The sequence below is a fragment of the Erythrolamprus reginae genome, unplaced genomic scaffold (genome assembly GCF_031021105.1).
Source record: "Erythrolamprus reginae isolate rEryReg1 unplaced genomic scaffold, rEryReg1.hap1 H_46, whole genome shotgun sequence".
NCBI lineage: Eukaryota > Metazoa > Chordata > Lepidosauria > Squamata > Dipsadidae > Erythrolamprus > Erythrolamprus reginae.
The window spans coordinates 112793-136370 of NW_027248502.1; the positions used below are offsets into that span (position 1 = coordinate 112793).

The window sequence follows — 23578 nt, forward strand, 5'->3', positions numbered from 1 at the left end:
CAACCTTTTTTGAGCCACGGCACATTTTTTACATTTACGAAACCCTGGGGCACATTGAGCGGGGGGGAGGGTGGGGACTAAAAAAAGTTTGGACAAAAAAATCTCTCTCTCTCTTCCTCCCTTAAGCTCTATTTCTCTCTCCCTCCCTCTTTCTCTCCCTTCCTTCTTTCTCTCTCCATCCCTCTTACTTTCTCTTCCTTCCTTCCTCTCTTTTTTGCTCTCTTTCTCTCTCCCTCACTCCCTCCCTCCCTCTATGTCTTTCTCTCTCTCTCCTTCCTTCCCTCCCTCTCTCTCTCTCTCTCTCTTGCTTTCTCTCTCTCTCTCTTGTTCTCTTTCTCTCTCTCACTCTTTCTCTCTCTTGCTTTCTTTCTCTCTCTGAGCTTCGCGGCACACTTGACCACACTGGTTGAAAAACACTGCTCTATATAAATGACCTTTGCAACCATATTACAAGCAACTGTGTTCTCTTCATCGATCTTGTAACTTCACTGACAACACAGCTACTTTCCAAAAAGACCTTGACCTACCATCCCTGTCCTGAGTTTTTTCTCTTATTAGTACCAATATCATGTATATAAACAGTGTTATTTCTTTGTACACTAGCAATATGCACTTGACAAAATAAATAAATAAAATAAATAAACCTATCTCTGACCTGCATTGACTGCCACTTATTTTCTAGATGTAATCTGAAGAGATGGTTTTGACCCCTAAAGTCCTTTGTACTTGAATGCCTGATGCTCACAGAATTGCCTGCTACAACCAGGATTGTTTCAATTTAAATGTCTTGAAGTGTTCCACTTTCCAGAAATTAAAAGATTTTTAAATGAGGAGGGACTGTTCCTCATTTGCAGTGCCTGTTTTCTGGACAAATTCTCAGTAGAATAAGTACATTTATTGTTCTATAGAGATTCTCAGTAATCCTGGTCATGGGGCTACCTCTGAAGAGTGTTCGAAAACTCCAGATTGTGTAGAATGTGGCCGCGCGAGCAGTCATGGGTCTTCCCAAATATGCCCATGTTTTGTCAACACTCCGTGGCCTGCATTGGTTGCCGATTACTTTCCAAACACAATTCAAAGTGTTGGTGATGACCTACAAAGCCCTACATGGCATTGGCCCAGAATACTTATGGGACCACCTTCTGCCACGTAAATCCCAGCGGCCGATTAGGTCCCACAGAGTTGGCCCCACGGAGGCTTCTCCCTGCCTTTTCTGGCCCTGTTTCCTCCCAGGAAATTCCTAGAGAGGACCCACAGAGGCTTTCCCCCACCTTTTCCGGCCCTGTTTCCTCCCAGGAGATTCCTAGAGAGGCCCCACGGAGGCTTCTTCCTGCCTTTTCCGGCCCTGTTTCCTCCCAGGAGATTCCTAGAGAGGACCCACAGAGGCTTTTCCCCACCTTTTCCGGCCCTGTTTCCTCCTGGGAGATTCCTAGAGAGGACCCATGGAGGCTTCTTCCTGCCTTTTCCGGTTACAGTTTCAGAGGCTCAGGTTTGTAACTGGAAAATGGTTCTTGAGAAAAGGCAAAAAATCTTGAACACCCGGTTCTTATCTAGAAAAGTTGGTAAGTAGAGGCATTCATAGGTAGAGGTACCACTGTACTGCAACTCTAGTTGTTTTTATTGTTATTATTGTATTTTTATTGTATTTTCGTAAGGTGTGGACCACCATTGAGGGTGTTCGTGGCATAGACATTTTCTGAATAATAGATTGCTCTTAACATTGTGTCAACCCCTAACCCCCAACACTTCTCCCTTAGACTCTCCACGATTGACCTCTCCAGGTTCCTAAGAGGCCAGTAAGGGGCGTACATAAGTGCACTGGTGTGCCTTTCGTCCCCTGTCCAATTGTCTTTCCTTTTTTTCACCTATCTTATATATTCTCTTCCTTTCATATATCCTCTCCTCTAAGTTCACCTTCACCCTCTTTTTATATTATCACATGTCTATTTTTTTCCTATGTATTTATGTATTGGACAAAGCAACGCTCAATGTTATCTGCTAATCAACTGGTAAAAAAGAACATACCATATCCTGAATGCTACTTTATTTAATAAACTCCTTCAAGGTTTTTTCAAAGATACAAAGATAATTTATTGTTATGTATTACAAATCGATGAGTGAACCATTGGATACCTGAATTAACAGATTAGGGGTCCATTATCATGGAGAAAATCTATATTTATGGTCACTCGAGTTAAAAAATGACTTCATGGCATGTAATCAGAAAGTGCTATGCACCGCAAATATTGTATATTAAATTAGTAATGTGAAACAAGGAAGAAAGTGTCAGGCAATCGTCACAGACTCAGCAATCCAATCCGTCAAAGAGGCTACTCCTTATGTGAATTTCTACTCAAGATTGAATTGAGTAAATTGAGATTGAACCTCACCGTGGGAAAAAGCTATTGTAAAATCAGAGCGTGCTATTGATAATTAGAATTTAGGATGTCTTGCGGTGAGCAACAGCACAGATTTTATAAGAATGAGGACATGTTGTCAACCCAATCCTAGGTTGTTCACTGGTTTTCTTCTCTCCTTCTGGTAACTGGAAGACAAATGTCTTGAGCAGATGAATGAAGAAGGTGAAGGACTCCACTCTTGCTAATTTATCCTTTAAAGACCCATCTGACTCTGTGGAGGAAACAGAAAGCATAATTACAAAATAATCATGAAACAACAATTCATGATAACCAGGGGTGATTATCACTTATCTTCCCTACCGGTTCTCAAATTGATTGATTTATTTTTATTATATTTATCTATTTATTTGTCATACAAATAGAAACATAGATGACTGACGGCAGAAAAAGACCTCGTGGTCCATCTAGTCTGCCCTTATACTATTTCCTGTATTTTATATTACAATGGATATATGTTTATCCCAGGCATGTTTAAATTCAATTACTGTGGATTTACCAACCACGTCTGCTGGAAGTTTGTTCCAAGGATCTACTACTCTTTCAGTGAAATAATATTTTCTCCCGTTGCTTTTGATCTTTCCCCCAACTAACTTCAGATTGTGTCCCATTGTTCTTGTGTTCACTTTCCTATTAAAAACACTTCCCTCCTGAACCTTATTTAAGCCTTTAACATATTTAAATGTTTCAATCATGTCCCCCCTTTTCCTTCTGCCCTCCAGACTATACAGATTGAGTTCATTAAGTCTTTCCTGATACGTTTTATGCTTAAGACCTTCCACCATTCTTGTAGCCCATCTTTGGACCCGTTCAATTTTGTCAATATCTTTTTGTAGGTGAGGTCTCCAGAACTGAACACAGTATTCCAAATGTGGTCTCACCAGCGCTCTATATAGCGGGATCACAATCTCACTCTTCCTGCTTGTTATACATCTAGCTATGCAGCCAAGCATCCTACTTGCTTTTCCTACTGCCTGACCACACTGCTCACCCATTTTGAGACTGTCAGAAATCACTACCCCTAAATCCTTCTCTTCTGAAGTTTTTGCTAACACAGAACTGCCAATGCATACTCAGATTGAGGATTCCTTTTCCCCAAGTGCATTATTTTACATTTGGAAACATTAAACTGCAGTTTCCATTGCTTTGACCATTTATCTAGTAAAGCTAAATCATTTACCATATTACAGACCCCTCCAGGAATATCAACCCTATTGCACACTTTAGAGTCATCGGCAAATAGGCAAACATTCCCTACCAAACCTTCCCCTATGTCACTCACAAATATAATACTGTAATATGTTTAACATAATGAAAGTATAAAGTAGAGATAGAAAAGATAACAAAGACATTAGGACAGGGACGGTAGGCACGAAGGTGCAACTTATGCATGCCCCTTACAGACCTCTTAGAAAAGGGGGGAGATCTATTGTAGATAATGTAAGGTCGAAGATTTTGGGGTTGGGGGAGGAAACAACAAAGTCCAGTAATGAATTCCAGGGGTTGACTGCTCTATTGCTGAAATCATATTTTCTGCAGTCTAGTTTGGAACGATTTACATTTCATTTTTTTAAAATTTATTTATTTATTTATTTATTTATTTATTTATTTATTTATTTATTCTTTGTCCAATATACAATACATATGGAAGAGAATAGACATTAAGTAATATATATAAAGATAGTAAGTAAAAAAGAAGAGAAGTAGATGAGAGGGAGAGAATATATATGATATATGAGATAGGGAAAGACAATTGGACAGGGGACGAAAGGCACACCAGTGCACTTATGTACGCCCCTTACTGACCTCTTAGGAACCTGGAGAGGTCAATTGTGGATAGTCTAAGGGAGAAATGTTGGGGGTTGGGAGTTGACACTATTGAGTCCGGTAATGACTTCCACGCTTCGACTATTGTTAAAGTCATGTTTTTTACAGTCAAGTTTAGAGCGGTTAATATTAAGTTTGAATCTGTTGCGTGCTCTTGTGTTGTTGCGGTTGAAGCTGAAGTAGTCGTTGACCGGAAGGACGTTGCAGCATATGATCTTGTGGGCAATACTTAAATCGTGTTTTAGGCGCCGCAGTTCTAAGCTTTCAAGACCCAGGATAGTTAGTCTACTTTTGTAGGGTATTCTGTTTCGAGTGGAGGAGTGAAGGGCTCTTGTGTTATTGTTGTTAAAGGTGAAGTAGTCGCTAACAGGGAGTACATTGTGCGGTATGATTTTATGAACAACAGTTAAAAATCGCATCGTCTATATCAGTGATGGCGAACCTTTTCTCCCTCGGGTGCCAAAAACACACACGCAAGCTACTGTGTGCGCACAACCATAACTCAATACCCCCCCTGCCCCCTGCAGATGCTCATGTGATCCCCCCCCATGCTGCCCCAGCCCCTGTGCATGCGCACATGATCAATCCATTCCCCCATTTCCCGACTTCGGGTGGTCCCAATAGGCCAATTTTCACCCTTCCCACGCTCCAGAGGTTTTCCTGGAGCCTAAGGCAGCTAAAATGGCTTCCCCTTCTCCCCAGAGGCCCTCTGAAGGCCAAAAATGTCCTCCCAGAACCTCAATGCAAGCTGGAAATCTGCTGGATGGCCTTCACATGCGCACCAGAGCAGAGTTAGGGCAACGGCTTGTGTGCCAGCATATATAGCTCCGTGTGTCACAGGTGGTATGGATGACATAGGTTTGCTATCACTGGTCTATATGACAATAAATCACTTTTATATTTACCTCCAGCAAGGAGTTGAAATTCTTTCTTGGCAACAAATTCTCCATCCTTGTCCAAAAAATGACTTGGGTTGAATTGTTCAGGTGTCTCCCATAGTTTGGGATCAAGTAATACAGAATTCAGATCCGGGTTAAGAAAAGTTCCCTGGAAGTAATTTTTTTTTAAAAAAAGGTTGACTCAGAGCATCCAAATTATCCCATTTCAAATTACTTCTCATGTATGCATAACCATGTTTATGCATTTTATGCATTCACAATCATATTTATACTTTTTCTGCAATTTTATGTATGCTTGACTAACTAACTAACTAAATATGTACATACGTATATACATACATACATACATACATACATACATACATACATACAGTACATGGATGGATGGATGGATGATTGAATGGATGGATGGATGGATGGATAAATCAGTTTCCAGTCACAATTCAAAGTGTTGGTTATGACCTATAAAGCCCTACATGGCATCGGACCAGAATATCTCTGGGACCGCCTTCTGCTGCACGAATTTATTTATTTTTATTTATTTATTAGATTTGTATGCCGCCCCTTTCCATAGACTCGGGGTGGCTCACAACACAATAAAACAGTTCATAACAAATCTAATAATTTACAATTTAAAATATTTTAAAAAACCCATTATTTAAGCAAACATACATACAAGCATATCATACATAAATTGAATTAAATAGGTCCGGGGGAGATGTCTCAGTTCCCCCATGCCTGACGACAAAGGTGGGTTTTAAGGAGTTTTCGAAAGGCAAGGAGGGTAGGGGCAGTTCTAATCTCTGGGGGGAGCTGGTTCCAGAGGGCCGGGGCCGCCACAGAGAAGGCTCTTCCCCTGGGGCCCGCCAACCGACATTGTTCAGTTGACGGGACCCAGAGAAGGCCAACTCTGTGGGACCTAATCGGTCGCTGGGATTCATGCGGCAGAAGGCGGTCTCGGAGATATTCTGGTCCAATGCCATGAAGGGCTTTAAAGGTCATAACCAACACTTTGAATTGTGACCGGAAATTGTTCGGCAACCAATGCAGTGTGTTGGTGTAACATGGGCATACTTGGGGAAGCCCATGACTGCTCTCACAGCTGCATTCTGCACGATCTGAATCCCAGCGACCGGTTAGGTCCCACAGAGTTGGCCTTCTCCGGGTCCCGTTGACTAAACAATGTCATTTGGTGGGACCCATGGGAAGACCCTTCTCTGTGGCAGCCCCGACCCTCTGGAACCAACTCCCCCTGGAGATTAGAATTGCCCCCACCCTCTTTGTCTTTCGTAAACTTCTTAAGACCCACCTCTGCCGTCAGGCATGGGGGAACTGAGACATCTTCCCCGGGTCTATACAGTTTATACATGGTATGTTTGTGTGTGTTTGCTTTTAATAATGGGTTTTTAGCATTTTTTTTAATTATTAGATTTGTTTTTACATTGTCTTTGTTATTGCTGTGAGCCGCCCCGAGTCTACGGAGAGGGGTGGCATACAAATCTAATAAATAATAATAATAATAATAATAATAATAATAATAATAATAATAATAATAATAATAAATACATGGATGGATGGATGGATAAACAAACAAACAAACAAACAAACCACCATTGTGCTATACCTTGGGAGCAAGAAAACCAAAAATATTTACATCCTTTGCACATTGTTTGATGATTCTGAATAAGAATGCATGTTGGGTTCGCTGGATTTCATGAATCACAGCACTGGTGTAAGGCAGCTTCTTCCAATCTTTATGGCTAACAGCATTTGAAGAACCCAAAACCTTTTCTATCTCCTTATGGACTTTATCTGAAAAGAAAATGAGAACATTTTACTTTGGGAAACGCTTGTGCCCATGTCACATTTGCAAAATAAGGCAAACCTATGAAGGAAGAAAAGAAATATGAGATATAGGAGAGACAATTGGACAGGGGATGGAAGGCACCCTGATGCACTAATGCACGCCCCTTAAATCTTTTATGATGTTTTAAAATGTATTTTATATCCTGTTGTAAGCCACCTAAAATCCTTCTGGAGTTGGGTGGCATAGAAATAAAATTGAATGAATGAATGAATGAATGAATGAAATCTCTCCCCTCTGCTCTACCTGGGATCAGCAACCATCTTCTTCCTGTGGTCTACCCCTCTCTCACCTTGAACATCTGGATGAGACGCCATCAACAGCAGTGCCCACTGAAGAGTGATTGCGGTTGATTCGGCCGCCGAGATAAGGAAGTTGAAAATGCATTCAGCCAGGTTCTCTTCATTGTAGGCAGAATTCTGGCCACCTTTGTTCTGTTTGGGGCAAAAGAAAAGAACAGGTCATTTAAAAGTCACCGCCTAGTCTGCCAAACCTTGCAGGATTGTGCAAGCTGCCTGTTTTACAACACGATACGTTCATTAAAAATTGATTATGATCTTTAGTGTTCTCCGAGCTTCCTTATTTGTTTGTTTGTTTGTTTACAGCAGTGCTTCTCAATTATTTTCTGTTATGCTCCCCCAGGAAGAAGTAAACATTTTGCGTGCCCCCCAACACTCCACCGGGATGATTATTTGCAATATTTGACATGTTTCCGCTGAAAAAAATTATCAGCTTATCAGTATGGTTGGGGTGTAATATGTTTAAATGATATGTTAATTTATTTGGTTTCATGCTGTCCGCTGCCAACATTTTTAGACAGAGTAAACATAGTGATCTTTCCTCGTCTCCCACCATAGACACAGTGAACCCAAGTGCTACATACACTTCGTCCTGTTTCCTCATCTTAGCTTTCGGGAAATTTACGTTTGTCTCATTCTCTCCGTCTCTCTCCTCCTTTCTTTTCACCCCTGTTCAATATTTTTCCATGGTGTCTCTTAAGGTTTTGTTATATGCACTTCATATCTCTTGCTCTGTGCTGTGTGTTATTATTTGGTGCAAATAAATCCCTACTCCCTGCAGCAAAAGAAAAGCACATTCCACAGGGTCGCCTCCCCACCCTACCCCTGGCATTGCTCCACACCTCTCCAGGGGGGCCCACGGCACTATTTGAGAAGCACTGGTTTAGAGACATTAGATTACCCAACTAGGTAACGTCACGAAACATCAGCAAGCCAACAACCAAACTCAAACACTCCACAGTTCAACCCTGAACTATAGAGGTTTGCTCTTCTGTTGGAAGTGGGATGATCTTTGCAAACATTTTGTGAGCTTAGAAAGATATTTCTCAGATCCTGTTTTAATAATAATAATAATAATAATAATAATAATAATAATAATTTATTAGATTTGTATGCCGCCCCTCTCCAAAGACTCAAGTACTCTTCCCATCATAGAATAGAGCAGAGTAGGGTAGGACAGGACAGAATAGAATAGAATTCAATTGGCCAAGTGTGATTGGACACACGAGGAATTCTTCTTGGTGCAAATGATCTCAATGTACATAAAAGAAAAGATAGGTTCGTCAACAAGCATAAGATACAACTCTTAATGATAATCTGGGTATGTATTGTCACGCTGTGTATTGCCAGCCCCAGAGACATTCAGAGACATTCAGTAATTAAATAGTTAACAGCTCCACCCATTATGATGTAAAATCCTGCCTGTCATACTTGCATCATTTCCTTTCTTCTCCGAAGAATCCAGCTTCTTTCTTTTGTCTTCAAAGATGTAGCCTCTAATAGGCATTAGCTATTTTTCTTATTTTCTTCATAAAAGTAACTTCGTTTGAAAGCTGTTTCTCTACTTTAATCCATCGACTCTCAGGTTTGATTTATTATAGTCCACGTGGGCTATAATTTATCTACTAAATCTGTCACGTATAAGCAATCGAATCATATTAGGAACCAGTCAATATAAATTGTAAGGATACAAGCAAGAAAGTTACAGTCCCCGACAATCTGGAGGCCGGAAATGGCTGTTTCCCAACTTCTGGTGGGCCCAGTAGGCTCGTGTTTTGCCTTCCCCGGGCTCCAAAGACTTCCCTGGAGCCAGAGGCGGGTAAAAACACCCTCCCCCATCCCTCTGGAGGCTCCCTGGAAGCCAAAAACGCCCTCCCAGAGCCTCTGTGCAAACCAAAAATCAGCTGGTTGGCACACACATGCACGTTGGAGCTGAGCTAGGGCAACAGCTCATGTGCCAGTAGATAGGGCACCACGTGCTACCGATGGCACTCATGCCATAGGTTCACCATCACTGTCCTAGGTTAGTTCATATGAGGACAGGAGCATTATATCCAGATTCTTCCATTCTCCCCTCTTCTGTGGACCAGCTTTGTTCTTCTCCTCTAGTTGCTTCTTCACATCTTACAAAATGGGTCCTGGGCTGTAACATTAAACCTTTACTTATCTTTCCATGGTTACAACATAGCCCAATAGCCAATTAGTGGCAGAAACCTTGGATGAAGCACCTATAATTTAGATATCCTATGATTACAGTTCCCCTGAACCTGACAGAGAGCATTGCAATGGTAATAGAGAATGACCTCAGGAGACAGGAGAAAGAGTCACAGTCAGGGAACAATCAAACAATCTTGGGGGGAAAGATTAGAAGTAACGTGATAAAATATTATTTGACTGAAAAAGAGTAGTAGATGCTTGGAACAAACTTCCAGCAGACATGGTTGGTAAATCCACAGTCACTGAATTTAAACATGCCTGGGATAAACATATATTCATCCTAAGATAAAATACAGGAAATAGTATAAGGGCAGACTAGATGGACCATGGGGTCTTTTTCTGCCGTCAGTCTTCTATGTTTCTATGTTTCTATAACCAGTACTCTGAATTTCGTCCGGATTCTGTTAAAGATAATATATATAAAACTAGTTCTTCCAGGTGTGTTTTCTGTCTGAACGACCTTACAAAGGTTATCAAGCCACCAATATGGTAGTGGCAAGCAAGGGGGAAAACACTTTTTGCAAGTGTGTGATGTTTAAAAAGTGTGTGATGTTAAAAAATAGGATGTGTCTACCGTCCTACATGGGCACCTGCTATGTCTACATAGGCACCTATTGTCCCCATTTATCCGTATCCATTTCCTGTATTCATAATCATGTCTATATTTATATCTGTTATAACAGTCTCAAATCTTCACTAATAAATACTGTAAGAAGAAGCCATTTTCCCCATAGGAATCAGTGTAAAAGCAAATAATGCATGCGATTGGGGAAACGGCAGGGAGGGTGGAGGCCCTGTTTCCTCCCAGGAGATTCCCAGAGAGGCCCCACGGAAGCTTCTTCCTGCCTTTTCCAGTTACAATTTTGGAGGCTCAGGTTTGTAAGTGGAAAATGGTTCTTGAGAAGAGGCCAAAAAAAATTGAACACCCGGTTCTTATCTAGAAAAGTTTGTAAGTAGAGGCGTTTGTAGGTAGGGGTATCACTGTATATTGTTTTCTTATATGTTGTAAGCCACTCCGAGTACCCAGAGAGGGGAAGCAAGTAAATGAATGAATGAATGAATGAATGAATGAATGAATGAATGAATGAATGAATGAATGAATGAATGTAGAGGCGTCTGTAGGTAGAGGTACCACTCAACGAAGAAACTCAAATGACTTCTTGGCATTTCAAGAAAATGTATTGATTCCTTTGAGTAGCCCCTTTTGCAAAATACCCAGTAGTAAGAAAATAAAATAACAAAATAACAGAGTTGGAAGAGACTTTAGGGGTCTTCTAACCCAACCCCGTACTCAAGCCAGAGACCCTAATACTACTCGAGACAAATAGCTGTCTAATCTCTTCTTTAAAACCTCCAGTGATGAAGCACCCACAACTTCTGGAGGCAAGTTATTCCACTGTTTAATTGTTCTCACTGTCAGGAAATTTCTCCTTAGTTCTAGGTTCCTTCTCTCCTCGATTAGTTTCCACCCATTGCTTCTTGTATTGCTTTCTGGGGCTTGGAAAAATAGGTTGATCGCCTCTTTTTTGGAGCAACCCCTCAGATACTGGAGCCATAGATAAGTAGCGCCATAGATAAGTAGTCGGTACTTACTTTCTCCATCTGTGACAAGTAGAAATCAACGAAATCTTCTGGCTCCTTCATTGGCTTTGCTTCTTTATGTTTCTGCATCGCCTTCTTTGTAAAGGAAAATATCATCTCCTTGCTGGACAGGGCATTTTTCTGTAGCCCTGGCAAATATTTCAAGAGCCATGAGAACTGTTTATCTAACTGCAGAGAAAACACAAGCAAAGTAATGTCACTCTCAAGGGTCCCATTCTGTTGTGGTTAGCTCTGGCCCAGCTCCTGCCCCAAGGACTGTGGATGTGGGGGAAACATCCACATGCTGCAGGCCTGTTTTGCCCCCCCCGGTGGAATCTGCCGATGAAGGCTCCTCTGACCAAGAAGACATGAGTGACAGGGAGGAGGAGAGTGTGGCAGACAGCTCAGAAGGAGATCAATTATCTCTGTCCTCCTTGGAGTCGGAACAAGAGTTAATGATACAGCCACGCATGTGGAGAGCGATGCATAGGCAGCAACAACTGAGAGATTATTATCAAAGAAAATGAGGCCACCTGTGGTTGGGTGGGGCTGTGGTCATTAGTGAGGCTGCTATAAAGAGCAGCCTGTGGGTTTGGCCATTGAGGAGGATTATCTGATCATTGTGTTTCGTGATTGCTGTACTGACTTTGACCTTTTGTGTGCTGATTTTTCCCCGCTTTGAAACTAAACCAGAGCAAAGTGTGTTTCACTTTGTGAAAGAAGGACTGTGAATTGCCTCACAGCTGCAAGCTAAGTATCACAGAACTGATAAGGGACTTGTATAAATTACCAGTTTGTTTGGAGACAAGTGCTCTTTGCTATACCAAAAGAGGACTTGGTTTAAGTGAATTTTCATTATAAAGAACATTGTTTTGAATTTTCAAACGTGTGTGTGTCTGAAATTTGTACCTGTGAATTTTTGGGAGGATTCTACCAGAGAGCCCAACAGAACACATGCCTGGGACCAACCCACCCTAGGCCATGAATTTCTTAATAGACCTGCTTTATTTTTTGAAGTTGCGGATGAAATCTCTGGGTACCTTCTATGGCTGTAATGGCAAACCTATGGTATGCGTGCCACAGGTGGCACACAGAGCCATATCGGAGGGCATGTGAGTCTTTGCCCTATGTCAGCCCCAGTGCACTAGCCATCTGGTTTTCCGCATTGGGAAAGGCCATTTCGCCACCCGAGGCTTCATTGTTCTAACTGTCAGAAAATTTCTCCTTGGTTCTAAGTTACTTCTCTCCTTGTTTAGTTTCCACCCATTGCTTCTTGTTCTACCCTCAGGTGCCTTGGAGAATAGCCTGACTCTCTCTTCTTTGTGGCAAACCCTGAGATATCAGAACACGGCTATTGTTAGTACAGGAGTACATGTGTGTTAGGGTTTGCCACTGTAAACTTGTACTGTCCCTTTAAATGTTACAGTTGCTACTGTAAAACCTGTACATAAAGGGTTAATAATATTCTAAGCTGGTACGTCATTAGAGGGCGCCAGTATTCCATCCCTCAAATGAGGCTGTGATGCACATTTTTCTGTGCGGTCATTCTCTTTGCCTTGAGAAAGGGGAGTTGTGTTTATGCTTCGTGCGTATCTTCTTGTATAAGTTTTGTGCTTATTATCTATATTGTATTTTGCTTTGTGCTTCTAATCTTGTAATTGCTCAGTGCTTATTATCCTGTATTTGCTTCCTGCTTATTCTGGATTGTTTCTATGTTTTGTTTATTTATTCATTCATTCATTCATTCATTTATTAGATTTGTATGCCGCCCCTCTCTGCAGACTCAGGGCGGCTAACAACAGCAATAAAACAATATATAACAAAACCCAATACTAAAAACAGTTAAAAGCCCATTATATAAAAACCAATCATACATACAGACATACCATGCATAATATTGTAAAGGCCTAGGGGGAAAGAGTATTTCAATTCCCCCATGCCTGGCGGCAGAGGTGGGTTTTAAGCAACATTCGAAAGGCAAGGAGGGTGGGGGAAATTCTAATCTCTGGGAGGAGTTGGTTCCAGAGGGCCAGGGCCGCCACAGAGAAGGCTCTTCCTCTGGGTCCCGCCAAGCGACATTGTTATATGTAAATAATACTTATTTAACTACCGTAAGTCTGTGTCTTGGCTTTATCACACATCCACGCTCTGTTAAAATTCTCTGCTCGGTGATGTCGAAGGTTTCATAGCCTAGCTATACCGACACAAGCCAACAGCTTTTCATTAAACTAGCCATGCAAAAGTTCCTGCAACAGTTCTTCATATGTTTTAGTCTCCAGTCCTCTCATCATCTTTGTCTCTCTTCTCTCTGCACTTTTTCTAGAATCTCAACATCCTTTTTTGCATCATGACGACCAAAAATTGTCAGACCACCAATTCACAATTTCAATTTAGGAAAACAGAAAATGAATCCTCATGTTGTGATTGTAGCCTCCACAAGCTGTGAGCACAGAAATCCATATGCATTTCCCTAGATTTGTATGTGTGGAAGAGATGCACACTCTGGTTACCACTGCTTTTCTGCTAGAAAAAAAATTAGACTGGTCCTTTTACTAAAACAGGAGCAGAAGTGAAGGAAAACACTTTGTCAGGAACTTAATTATTTGAGGTAGGGTGCATCATCTCTTTTGTAGCTTCTGCTTAAACTGCTGCTTAAAAGCTGCAGTAGTTCAAATAATGAAGCAAAATGAACCATTTGCTTCAGCAAATTGCTATTTTGGCAATGATCTAGCCGGGAATTTCAATTATTCTTTTCTTTGTGATGTTAAGTCATGCTTGGTGTTCAGATTTCTATCTCTCTCTTTCTCTCTCTTCGGGACCGCCTCTGCCGCACGCATCTCAGCGACCGGTTCAGTCCCACAGAGTTGGCCTTCTTCGGGTCCCGTCGACTAAACAATGTCGTCTGGTGGGACCCAGGGGAAGAGCCTTCTCTGTGGTGGCTCCGACCCTCTGGAACCAACTCCCCCCTGAGATTAGGATTGCCCCCACCCTCCTTGCCTTTCGCAAACTCCTTAAAACCCACCTCTGCCGTCAGGCATGGGGGAACTGAAACATCTCCCCCTTGCCCATATTGTTTTGGTGTTGGATTGATTGTGTGCTTGTTTTTTAATATTCTGGGGTTGATTTTTATGAATTTTTTAGCTTAAAATTGAAATTGGATTGGTGGGTATTGGATTTGTTACTAGGTATTGTTTTGCCATTGTTGTGAGCCGCCCCGAGTCTGCGGAGAAGGGCGGCATATAAATCCAATAAATCTAATCTAATCTTCCCCCCCCCTCCTTGTGTGTGTGTGTGTGTGAGGGTATCTTCACCTCTTTCCATTCTTCACGATGAGCATGAAGATAATTATTTTTATCATCTTTCTGTACTTTGTAATATTAAACTGTAGTATCTTCCCTCTCAAGGGAGAACATGCCGCTTATATGCATCTATTGCTATAGTACCCTATGACTATTATTAAGTGTTGCAGAACAATCTGCTACAGTAATAAAGCAGAGAATGACTTACAGTATAAACAAAGCTCCCTCCAGATTTCACAGCAGACTCAATGGCGTCCGTCAATTGTTGGCTCTCCTTGTCTTCAAGAGGGGAACGGTCACCGAAACTCACACTCCAGACCATTTTGGAAAGGGAAGCAATGATGTTGTTCAAAGGGTCAAATGGTTGCCCTGCAAATGAAATGATTGATAAATATTTTCCACTTTCTCCTTAATACAGGTAGTATTCCAGTTACAACTGCAATTGAGCCCAAGGTTTATGCTATTAACTGAGACATTTGTTAAGTGAGTTTTGACCCATTTTTGCAAACTTTCTTGCCTCAGTTGTTAAGTAAATCACTAAAGTTTCACTGAACATTACCAAAAAGGCTTCAAGAGTGGTTAACCTAATCCTACGTAGCTTCTGTTCCGGTAATCTCACACTACTAACCAGAGTATACAAAACTTTTGCCAGACCAATCCTTGAATACAGTTCATCTGCCTGGAACCCACACTGCATTTTGGACATAAACACTCTAGAAAATGTCCAGAGATATTTTACTAGAAGAGCCCTCCACTCATGACAGAATACCCAACGCAACTAGACTTACAATCCCAGGTTTAGAAAGCTTAAATACGACTTAAGCATACCCCATGAAATCATCTGCTACAACGTCCTTCCTGTCAATGACTACTTCAGCTTCAACCACAACAACACACGAGCACACAACAGATACAACCTTAAAGTAAACTGCTCCAAACTTGACTGCAGGAAATACAACTTTAGTAACCGAGTAGTTGATAGATAGATAGATAGATAGATAGATAGATAGATAGATAGATAGATAGATTAGATATAGATATATATATATATACAGTGGAACCCCGACATAAGAGCTGCTCGAGATAAGAGCTACTCGAGATAAGAGCTGGGAGAGGAGAGACATTTTTGTTCGTCTCCCGAGCTCAAATCCGCGATCCGAGCCGAGAAGAGCCGGGCTGGCTTACTTTCCTTCCTTCCCGCGCTGATGCAGAGCCACTCGAACAAAGCGTCGCGCCCCTCTGACGCTTTCGGCGGCTTCCGAAGCGACACTGGGCTCTTTTGCCGCCAAAAGCGTCAGGGTGGTGTGACGCTTTGTTCGAGTGGCTCTGCATCAGCGAGGAAAGGAAGGAAAGTAAGCCAGCCCGGCTCTTCTCAGCTCGTATCCCGGCACTTGGTGAGTGGAGAGGCGGTCGCCTCCCCTGCCGCCCCACTCTGGGGGTCCTTGGCTTCTGCTGGGGGTGGGGGGATCCCAACGCTGTTTTGAATTTCACATTCCAAGTGGGCTAGCAGGGAGATAGGGAGCGCGCGCAACCGCCCGTGCGCCCCCGACATTGAATATCACCTTCGCCAGCCTCCGCTGAGAGAACACTGCCACGTCTCTCATGCAACCCCCTTGCTGAGAGCCCAGGACGCGGAAGTTCGCCTTTAGCGTTTGGCTTCAGGAGTTAGCTCGCAAACGGCGCGGCTGTTTTAAAAGGTCGCTGCCGGCCTGGGGGGCTTTCCAGAATCCCCCCAACCCCTTCCTTCCCACCCTCCGTCCATTCATTCACCCATTCCTCTCTTGATCGCTTAAAGCCGGTCCCTGGTGCAAAAAGGGTTGGGGACCTCTGTCCTACAGGATTGGGTGGCAGAGAAGTTGAACATATGTAAATTTAAAAGTTTAAGAAAGTTTACAAGTTAAGTGAAAGAAACTTCATTATTCATTTATATGTACATGTACATTTCTTCATTAAAAACATGTCTTTCTGCATAATTTAGACTAACTTTGTGAGTTTTTTGAGGGCTGGAACCAATTAAAATTATTTACATTAATTCCTATGGGGAAAAGTCGTTCGAGATAAGAGCTGCTCGACTTAAGAGCCCAGGTCCGGAACGAATTAAACTCGTATCTCGAGGTACCACTGTATATTAGATAGATTAGATGATAGACAGACAGAAAGACAGACAGACAGATAGATAGATAGATTAGAGAGAGAGAGATTAGATAGATAGATAGATAGATAGATAGATAGATAGATAGATAGATAGATAGATAGGTAGGTAGGTAGGTAGGTAGGTAGGTAGGTAGATAAGATGATAGATAGATAGATAGATAGATAGATAGATAGATAGATAGATAGATAGATAGATAGATAGATAGATAGATAGATAGATTAGAGAGGTAGGTAGGTAGATAAGATGATAGATAGATAGATAGATAGATAGATAGATAGATAGATAGATAGATAGATAGGAGAGAGAGAGACAGATATTAGATAGATTAGATAGATAGATTAGATAGATAGATAGATAGATAGATAGATAGATAGATAGATAGATAGATAGATAATAGATAGATTAGAGAGAGAGAGATTAGATAGATAGATAGATAGATAGATAGATAGGTAGGTAGGTAGGTAGATAAGATGATAGATAGATAGATAGATAGATAGATAGATAGATAGATAGATAGATAGATAGATAGATATATTAGAGAGAGATTAGATAGGTAGGTAGGTAGGTAGGTAGGTAGATAGATAAGATGATAGGTAGGTAGGTAGGTAGGTAGGTAGGTAGATGATAAATAGATATTAGAATATAACTGAAAAGGTGCCAAATTGTATATCAAAGTAAGCAGAGACTCTATGGACACTTGAGTAGAGCAAAATAAGGCCCGGTGCAACCTCCTAATTCTACCTACCATTGACACGTGCAAAAGCCTCCGCCAGCCGAGGGGCCTCCTGTTCCACCAGGCTCTCCACTCCTTTCTTTTCTCTCTCCTGCTTTGACAAAATGAGCTGTTCAATTTCTTTTTGCTGCTTCCATATTTCTCCACCTAAAAATACCAAAGTAAAAGAAAATAAAGACACCTCTTACAGGGGAAATCAATCAATTGATAAAATAATGCAATATTTATTTGTCAACCCCTCAAAACCTAGTTCATATTCAGGACAAAAGAGTCTGCCAGTTAAATTTTCTCGCAAATGTTCCATCTTAAATTCATTCTTTTTCTTTGTGTTTTGCATTAGCAAAATAAATGAGCCGTGTAAGACCCATCTCCAGTATGCAGAGGAGCTGTTCAGCCTAGTGAGTACTCCAAGGAAAAGAGGTGGAAATATAGAGTGGCTGAAAAGATAAGATTCTTCATTATAGAACTCAGTGGTAGAGTCCCTAATACAGACTGGCTGCCAACACGCAACGTACATCTCTTCCTTTTCCTCTTTTTTTTTCCAATAAATTTTATTAATTTTCATAAAATAGACAAAACTGACAAACAAACATTTAACATAATAAACAAACATTTAACAAATAAACAATAATAAAGGTGGGGTTGCAATTTCCCCGCTTATTCTAGAAGATAAATTTCAATACAGGAAAAAGAATACATTGTAAATATTTTAAATTTACTTATTACTTTGAATGAAAAGAAGACATGTATTTAACATTATATAATAAATCGTCATATATAAACTACATCTAACACAAAATTTAAAACATATTCATACTTCTACTATTCTCCTATACTTTTTACTTTTACTTCTTCTTCTTATTTATCCATATACTGTATACACTTTGTTCCAAATTTCATAAAACTCTGTCTCCTCTTGATCTTCCTTTTCCTTATTAATTTGAAGCACCTGAATGTTACAAATAGAAAGAACTGATGTCTGTAGGAAGGTCTAATAATTCTAATGCGTAGGTTTATTTGTAGCCCATTGAAGTGAATCCTATATTCATTTAGCTTATTCTATTCCAGTGTTTCCCAACCTTGGCAACTTGGAGATATTTGGACTTCAACTCCCAGAATTCCCCAGCCAGCAAATGCTGGCTGGGGAATTCTGGGAGTTGAAGTCCAAATATCTTCAAGTTGCCAAGGTTGGGAAACACTATTCTAATTCTAATTCTAATTCTAATTCTAATTAATTCTAATTCTAATTAATTCTAATTCTAATTCTAATTCTAATTCTAATTCTAATTCTAATTCTAATTCTAATTCTAATTCTAATTAATTCTAATTCTAATTCTAATTCTAATTCTAATTCTAATTCTAATTAATTCTAATTCTAATTCTAATTAATTCTAATTCTAATTCTAATTCTAATTCTAATTAATTCTAATTCTAATTCTAATTCTAATTCTAATTCATTCTAATTAATTCTAATTCTAATTCTAATTCTAATTCTAATTCTAATTAATTTTAATTTTAATTCTAATTCTAATTCTAATTCTAATTCTAATTAATTCTAATTAATTCTAATTCTAATTCTAATTAATTCTAATTCTAATTCTAATTCTAATTAATTCTAATTCTAATTCTAATTCTAATTCTAATTCTAATTAATTCTAATTAATTCTAATTCTAATTCTAATTCTAATTAATTCTAATTCTAATTCTAATTCTAATTAATTCTAATTCTAATTCTAATTCTAATTCTAATTCTAATTCTAATTCATTCTAATTAATTCTAATTCTAATTCTAATTCTAATTCTAATTCTAATTAATTCTAATTCTAATTCTAATTAATTCTAATTCTAATTCTAATTCTATATTTTATAAACACTTACCTTTGTCGTTGAATATGCTACCGTAAGGAGTCATGGAGATCTTAGGACTGCTGGTTTCTTCTTTCATCTGCTGTTTTGGACCAACATAAAAAGATTTATTTTAAGTTTTATTCTTGGGTGTGGGATTTCAAGTAAAACTTGAACTTTCAACTTCTCCTGCTGGGAAACTTTCAGTCCTACTCACCCCTACCTTTCTGTCCACGGCAATAATAATAATAATAATAATAATAATAATAATAATAATAATAATAATACAAGCATAGACATGATGCTGTGGCACAGATGATCCACTGGAACTTGTGCTGGAACTACCATTTACCAGGAGCAAAGAATTGGTGGGATCATAAGCCTGAAAAAGTGGTCGAAAATGAGCAAGCAAAACTACTGTGGGACTTCCGACTTCAGACTGACCGAATTCTGAAGCATAACACACCAGACATTGTGATCGTGGAGAAAAAGAAAGTATGGATCATCGACATCGCAATCCCAGGAGACAGCAGAATTGAGGAGAAGCAGCTAGAGAAATTGGCGAAATATGAAGATCTAAAAATCGAGCTGCAACGACTCTGGCATAAACCAGTGAAAGTGGACCCAGTGGTACTTGGCACACTGGGCGCAGTGCCAAAGGATCTCAGTGGACATTTGAAAACCATTGGAATTGACAAAATCTCCATCTGTCAATTGCAAAAGGCCGCTTTACTGGGATTGGCAAACATAATTCGCCGCTACATCACTCAGTCCTAGGTGCTTGGGAAGCGCCCGACTGGTGATGAAATACGAAATCCAGCATAGTGATCTCATTTGCTGTGTTGTACTGACATAATAATAATAATAATTTATTAGATTTGCATGCCGCCCCTCTCCGCAGACTCAAAAGTTATAAGTTATAAGAAAGTTACAAAGGAATGAGAATATTCTTTTCTAGTTTTAGTTTTAGAGCACAAATGTATTGATTCCTTTGAGTAGCCCCTTTTGTAAAATACACAGTAGTAAGAAAAAAAGAATAACAAAAAAGCCCCGCCTTTCGCGATTGGTGTCGGGAGAGGATCCGTCACTCTGGCGCGAGGCGCACTCAATCCGCTGAGGCTGAGGAGGGCAGAAGGAAACTCCTGATTGGTCGCGGCTCGCATCAAATCAACTCCAACTCCAGGCTCTGAGTCCCGCCTCTTTCCAAAAATCGGGAGTTTTTAAAAACGCCGCGGGATGCGGGACAAATTGTTAGAAATCAGGACTGTCCCCCCAGAAGCAGGACATCTTGTCACCTTAGCATTAAGGATTTATTTTGCTTTCCTTCTTAGACAAAAAGTTAATTTTATACCTTTCTTCCCTGGAATCCATCCACACTTTCATTCTGCTCCAGGCAAGATGTAGGCAGCTTTGCCCATCTCTATTTCAGTATTTCACAATCTTAGCAGATTTAAGATGTTTGGGGCTCAAATCCCAGAATTCTTCAGCCACCTATCGTTGGCTTGGGAATTCAAGGATCTGCATAAACCTTCAGAGGTTTCTTTATTTTTTATTTTTTATTTATTTATTCATTTGTCCAATACACAAATACATAGGAAGATAGGTGATAATATAAATGAGGGTGAAAGTGAACTTAGAGGAGAGGATATATGAAAGGAAGAGAGTATATAGGATAGGAGAAAGAAAGGAAAGACAATTGGACAGGGGACGAAAGGCACACCAGTGCACTTATGTACGCCCCTTAATGGCCTCTTAGGAACCTGGAGAGGTCAATCGTGGAGAATCTAAGGGAGAAGTGTTGGGGGTTAGGAGTTGACACAATTGAGTCCGGTAATGAGTTCCACGCTTTGATAACTCGATTGTTGAAATCATATTTTTTACAGTCAAGTTTGAAGCGGTTCGTATTAAGTTTGAATCTGTTGCGTGCTCTTGTGTTGTTGCGGTTGAAGCTGAAGTAGTCATTGACCGGTAGGACGTTGCAGCATATGATCTTGTGGGCAATACTCAAGTCGTGTTTTAGGCGCCGTAGTTCTAGGCTTTCTAGGCCCAGGATTGTTAGTCTATTTTCGTAGGATATTCTGTTTCGAGTGGAGGAGTGAAGGGCTCTTCTGGTGAAATATCTTTCGACATTTTCAAGGGTGTTGATGTCTGAGATGTGGTGTGGGTTCCAGACAGATGAGCAGTAGTCTAGTATAGGTCTGGCAAAAGTTTTGTAAGCTCTTGTGAGTAGTGTGAGATTGCCTGAGCAGAAGCTGCGTAGGATCAGGTTAACAACTCTAGATGCTTTTTTGGCGATGTTGTTGCAGTGGGCTTTAGCACTTAGGTCATTCGATTTTGAATTTATATCGCCGCCTATTCACCCATGGCAACTCAAGATGGCTTATAAAATATAAAACCACATTTAAAGCAATAAAATTATTGCAATGTATCGTTATCTAGGACATATTGCATAACGAATCCAGAGCATGATACCATGGTCTTTCAAGATTGAAAGATGCCAATGCATTACATAACGAGATGTTGCAAACACCCAAAAAGATAAACATCTGGGCTGGCTGTTGTATTATTTGTTCAATCTACTATGGTTGATATCATAGTGGCTTCAGTTCCGGAAAAACTACTCTGACAAACAGAACATCCTCTGAATGAAGTTTTAGAAATAGCTTGAGAAATGCTGGCCAACATACCATGCATAAACTATATAGGCCTGGGGGAGATGTCTCAGTTCCCCCATGCCTGATGGCAGAGGTGGGTCTTAAGGAGTTTACAAAAGGCAAGGAGGGTGGGGGCAATCCTAATCTCCAGGGGGAGCTGGTTCCAGAGGGTCGGGGCCGTCACAGAGAAGGCTCTTCCTCTGGGTCCCGCCAGCCGACATTGTTTAGTTGACAGGACCCGGAGAAGGCCAACTCTGTGGGACCTAACTGGTCGCTGGGATTCGTGCAGCAGAAGGCGGTCCCGGAGATATTCTGGTCCGATGCCATGAAGGGCTTTATAGGTCATAACCAACACTTTGAATTGTGACTGGCGGCATAATGGGTCTTTAAACTTTTGCGAAAGGCGAGGAGGGTGGAGGGGAAGTGAGAATCTCCGGGGGGAGCTGATTCCAGAGGGCTGGGGCCCCCACAGAGAAGGCTCTTCCCCTAGGCCCCACCAAACGACATTGTCTGATTGACGGGACCCTGAGAAGGCTGACTCTATGGGACCTGACCGGGCACTGGGACTCATGCAGCTAAAGGTGATCTCGAACCTACTTCTGCCAAGGATGTCAATTCAATTCAGTTCAATTTATTAGATTTGTATGCCGCCCCTCTCCGAAGACTCGGGGCGGCTCACAACAATAATAAAAACAAATCTAATATTAAAAAGCATATAAAACCCTATTGTATTTTTTAAAAAGCAAACAACATATACATACCCAAACATAAATATAAAAAAGCCTGGGGGAAAGGTGTCTCAACTCCCCCATGCCTGGCGGTATAGATGGGTCTTGAGTAATTTACGAAAGACAAGGCGTGTGGGGGCAGTTCTAATCTCCAGGGGGGAGTTGACTCCAGAGGGCCAGGACTGCCACAGAGAAGGCTCTTCCCCTGGGGCCCGCAGGGGAAGAGCCTTGATTGATTGACTGTGTGCCTGTTTTTTATATATATACTGTTTTTATGAGATTATTAATTTTAAATTGTAACTAGATGGGTGGGCATTGGATTTGGTATTATGTACTGTACTGTTTTTTATTATTGTTGTGAGCCGCCCCGAGTTTGCGGAGAGGGGCGGCATATAAATCCAATAAACCTAAACCTAAAACAACATTGTTCGGTCGACGGGACCCGGAGAAGGCCAACTCTGTGGGACCTTATCAGTCGCTGGGATTTGTGCGGTAGCAGGTGGTTCCAGAGGTACTCTGGTCCAATGCCATGCAGGGCTTTAAAGGTCATTACCAACACTTTGAATTGTGACCGGAAACTGATCGGCAGCCAATGCAGACCGCGGAGTGTTGCAGAAACGTGGGCGAATCTAGGAAGCCCCACGATGGCTCTCGCGGCCGCGTTCTGCACGACCTGAAGTTTCCGAACACTTTTCAGAGGTAGCCCCATGTAGGGAGCGTTGCAGTAATCGAATCTTGAGGTGATGAGGGCATGAGCGACTGTGAGCAGTGACTCCCGGTCCAAATAGGGCCGCAACAATATCGTTCAATGGAAAACGGTTCTCTCCCCAAATCCTTTAACTCACCGAATGCAACCGATTTAATTTAGCAATTAATTCAGAAGGGTTACCTTAGACCGAGTCTCTTGGTAAAGCCTGATGCCCGCTTGCCATAAGCTTCCGGTGGCAGGCAGTGGGAGCCATCCCGAAGGATAACGACTGCGGAACCAGAATTGCCTTAGGAGGTAGAACATCAAAAGACTCAGGAGGATGGCGACCGAGAAGAGCTCTGTTATAGACAT

The 23578-nt window shown here is 41.0% G+C and overlaps 1 protein-coding gene across 1 annotated transcript; it reads right to left on the bottom strand.

The window, feature by feature from the left end:
• Nucleotides 1-2440: 2440 nt before the first annotated feature.
• On the bottom strand, nt 2441-23578 carry LOC139155689 (cytochrome P450 2J2-like). The gene is made up of 9 exons (XM_070730930.1): nt 23408-23578; nt 19170-19239; nt 17304-17438; nt 14612-14772; nt 11117-11293; nt 7300-7441; nt 6768-6955; nt 5150-5291; nt 2441-2631 (listed from the first exon to the last, which is right to left on the bottom strand). The coding sequence occupies exons 1-9, from the start codon at nt 23576-23578 to the stop codon at nt 2441-2443; spliced, it is 1377 nt and encodes a 458-aa protein (XP_070587031.1).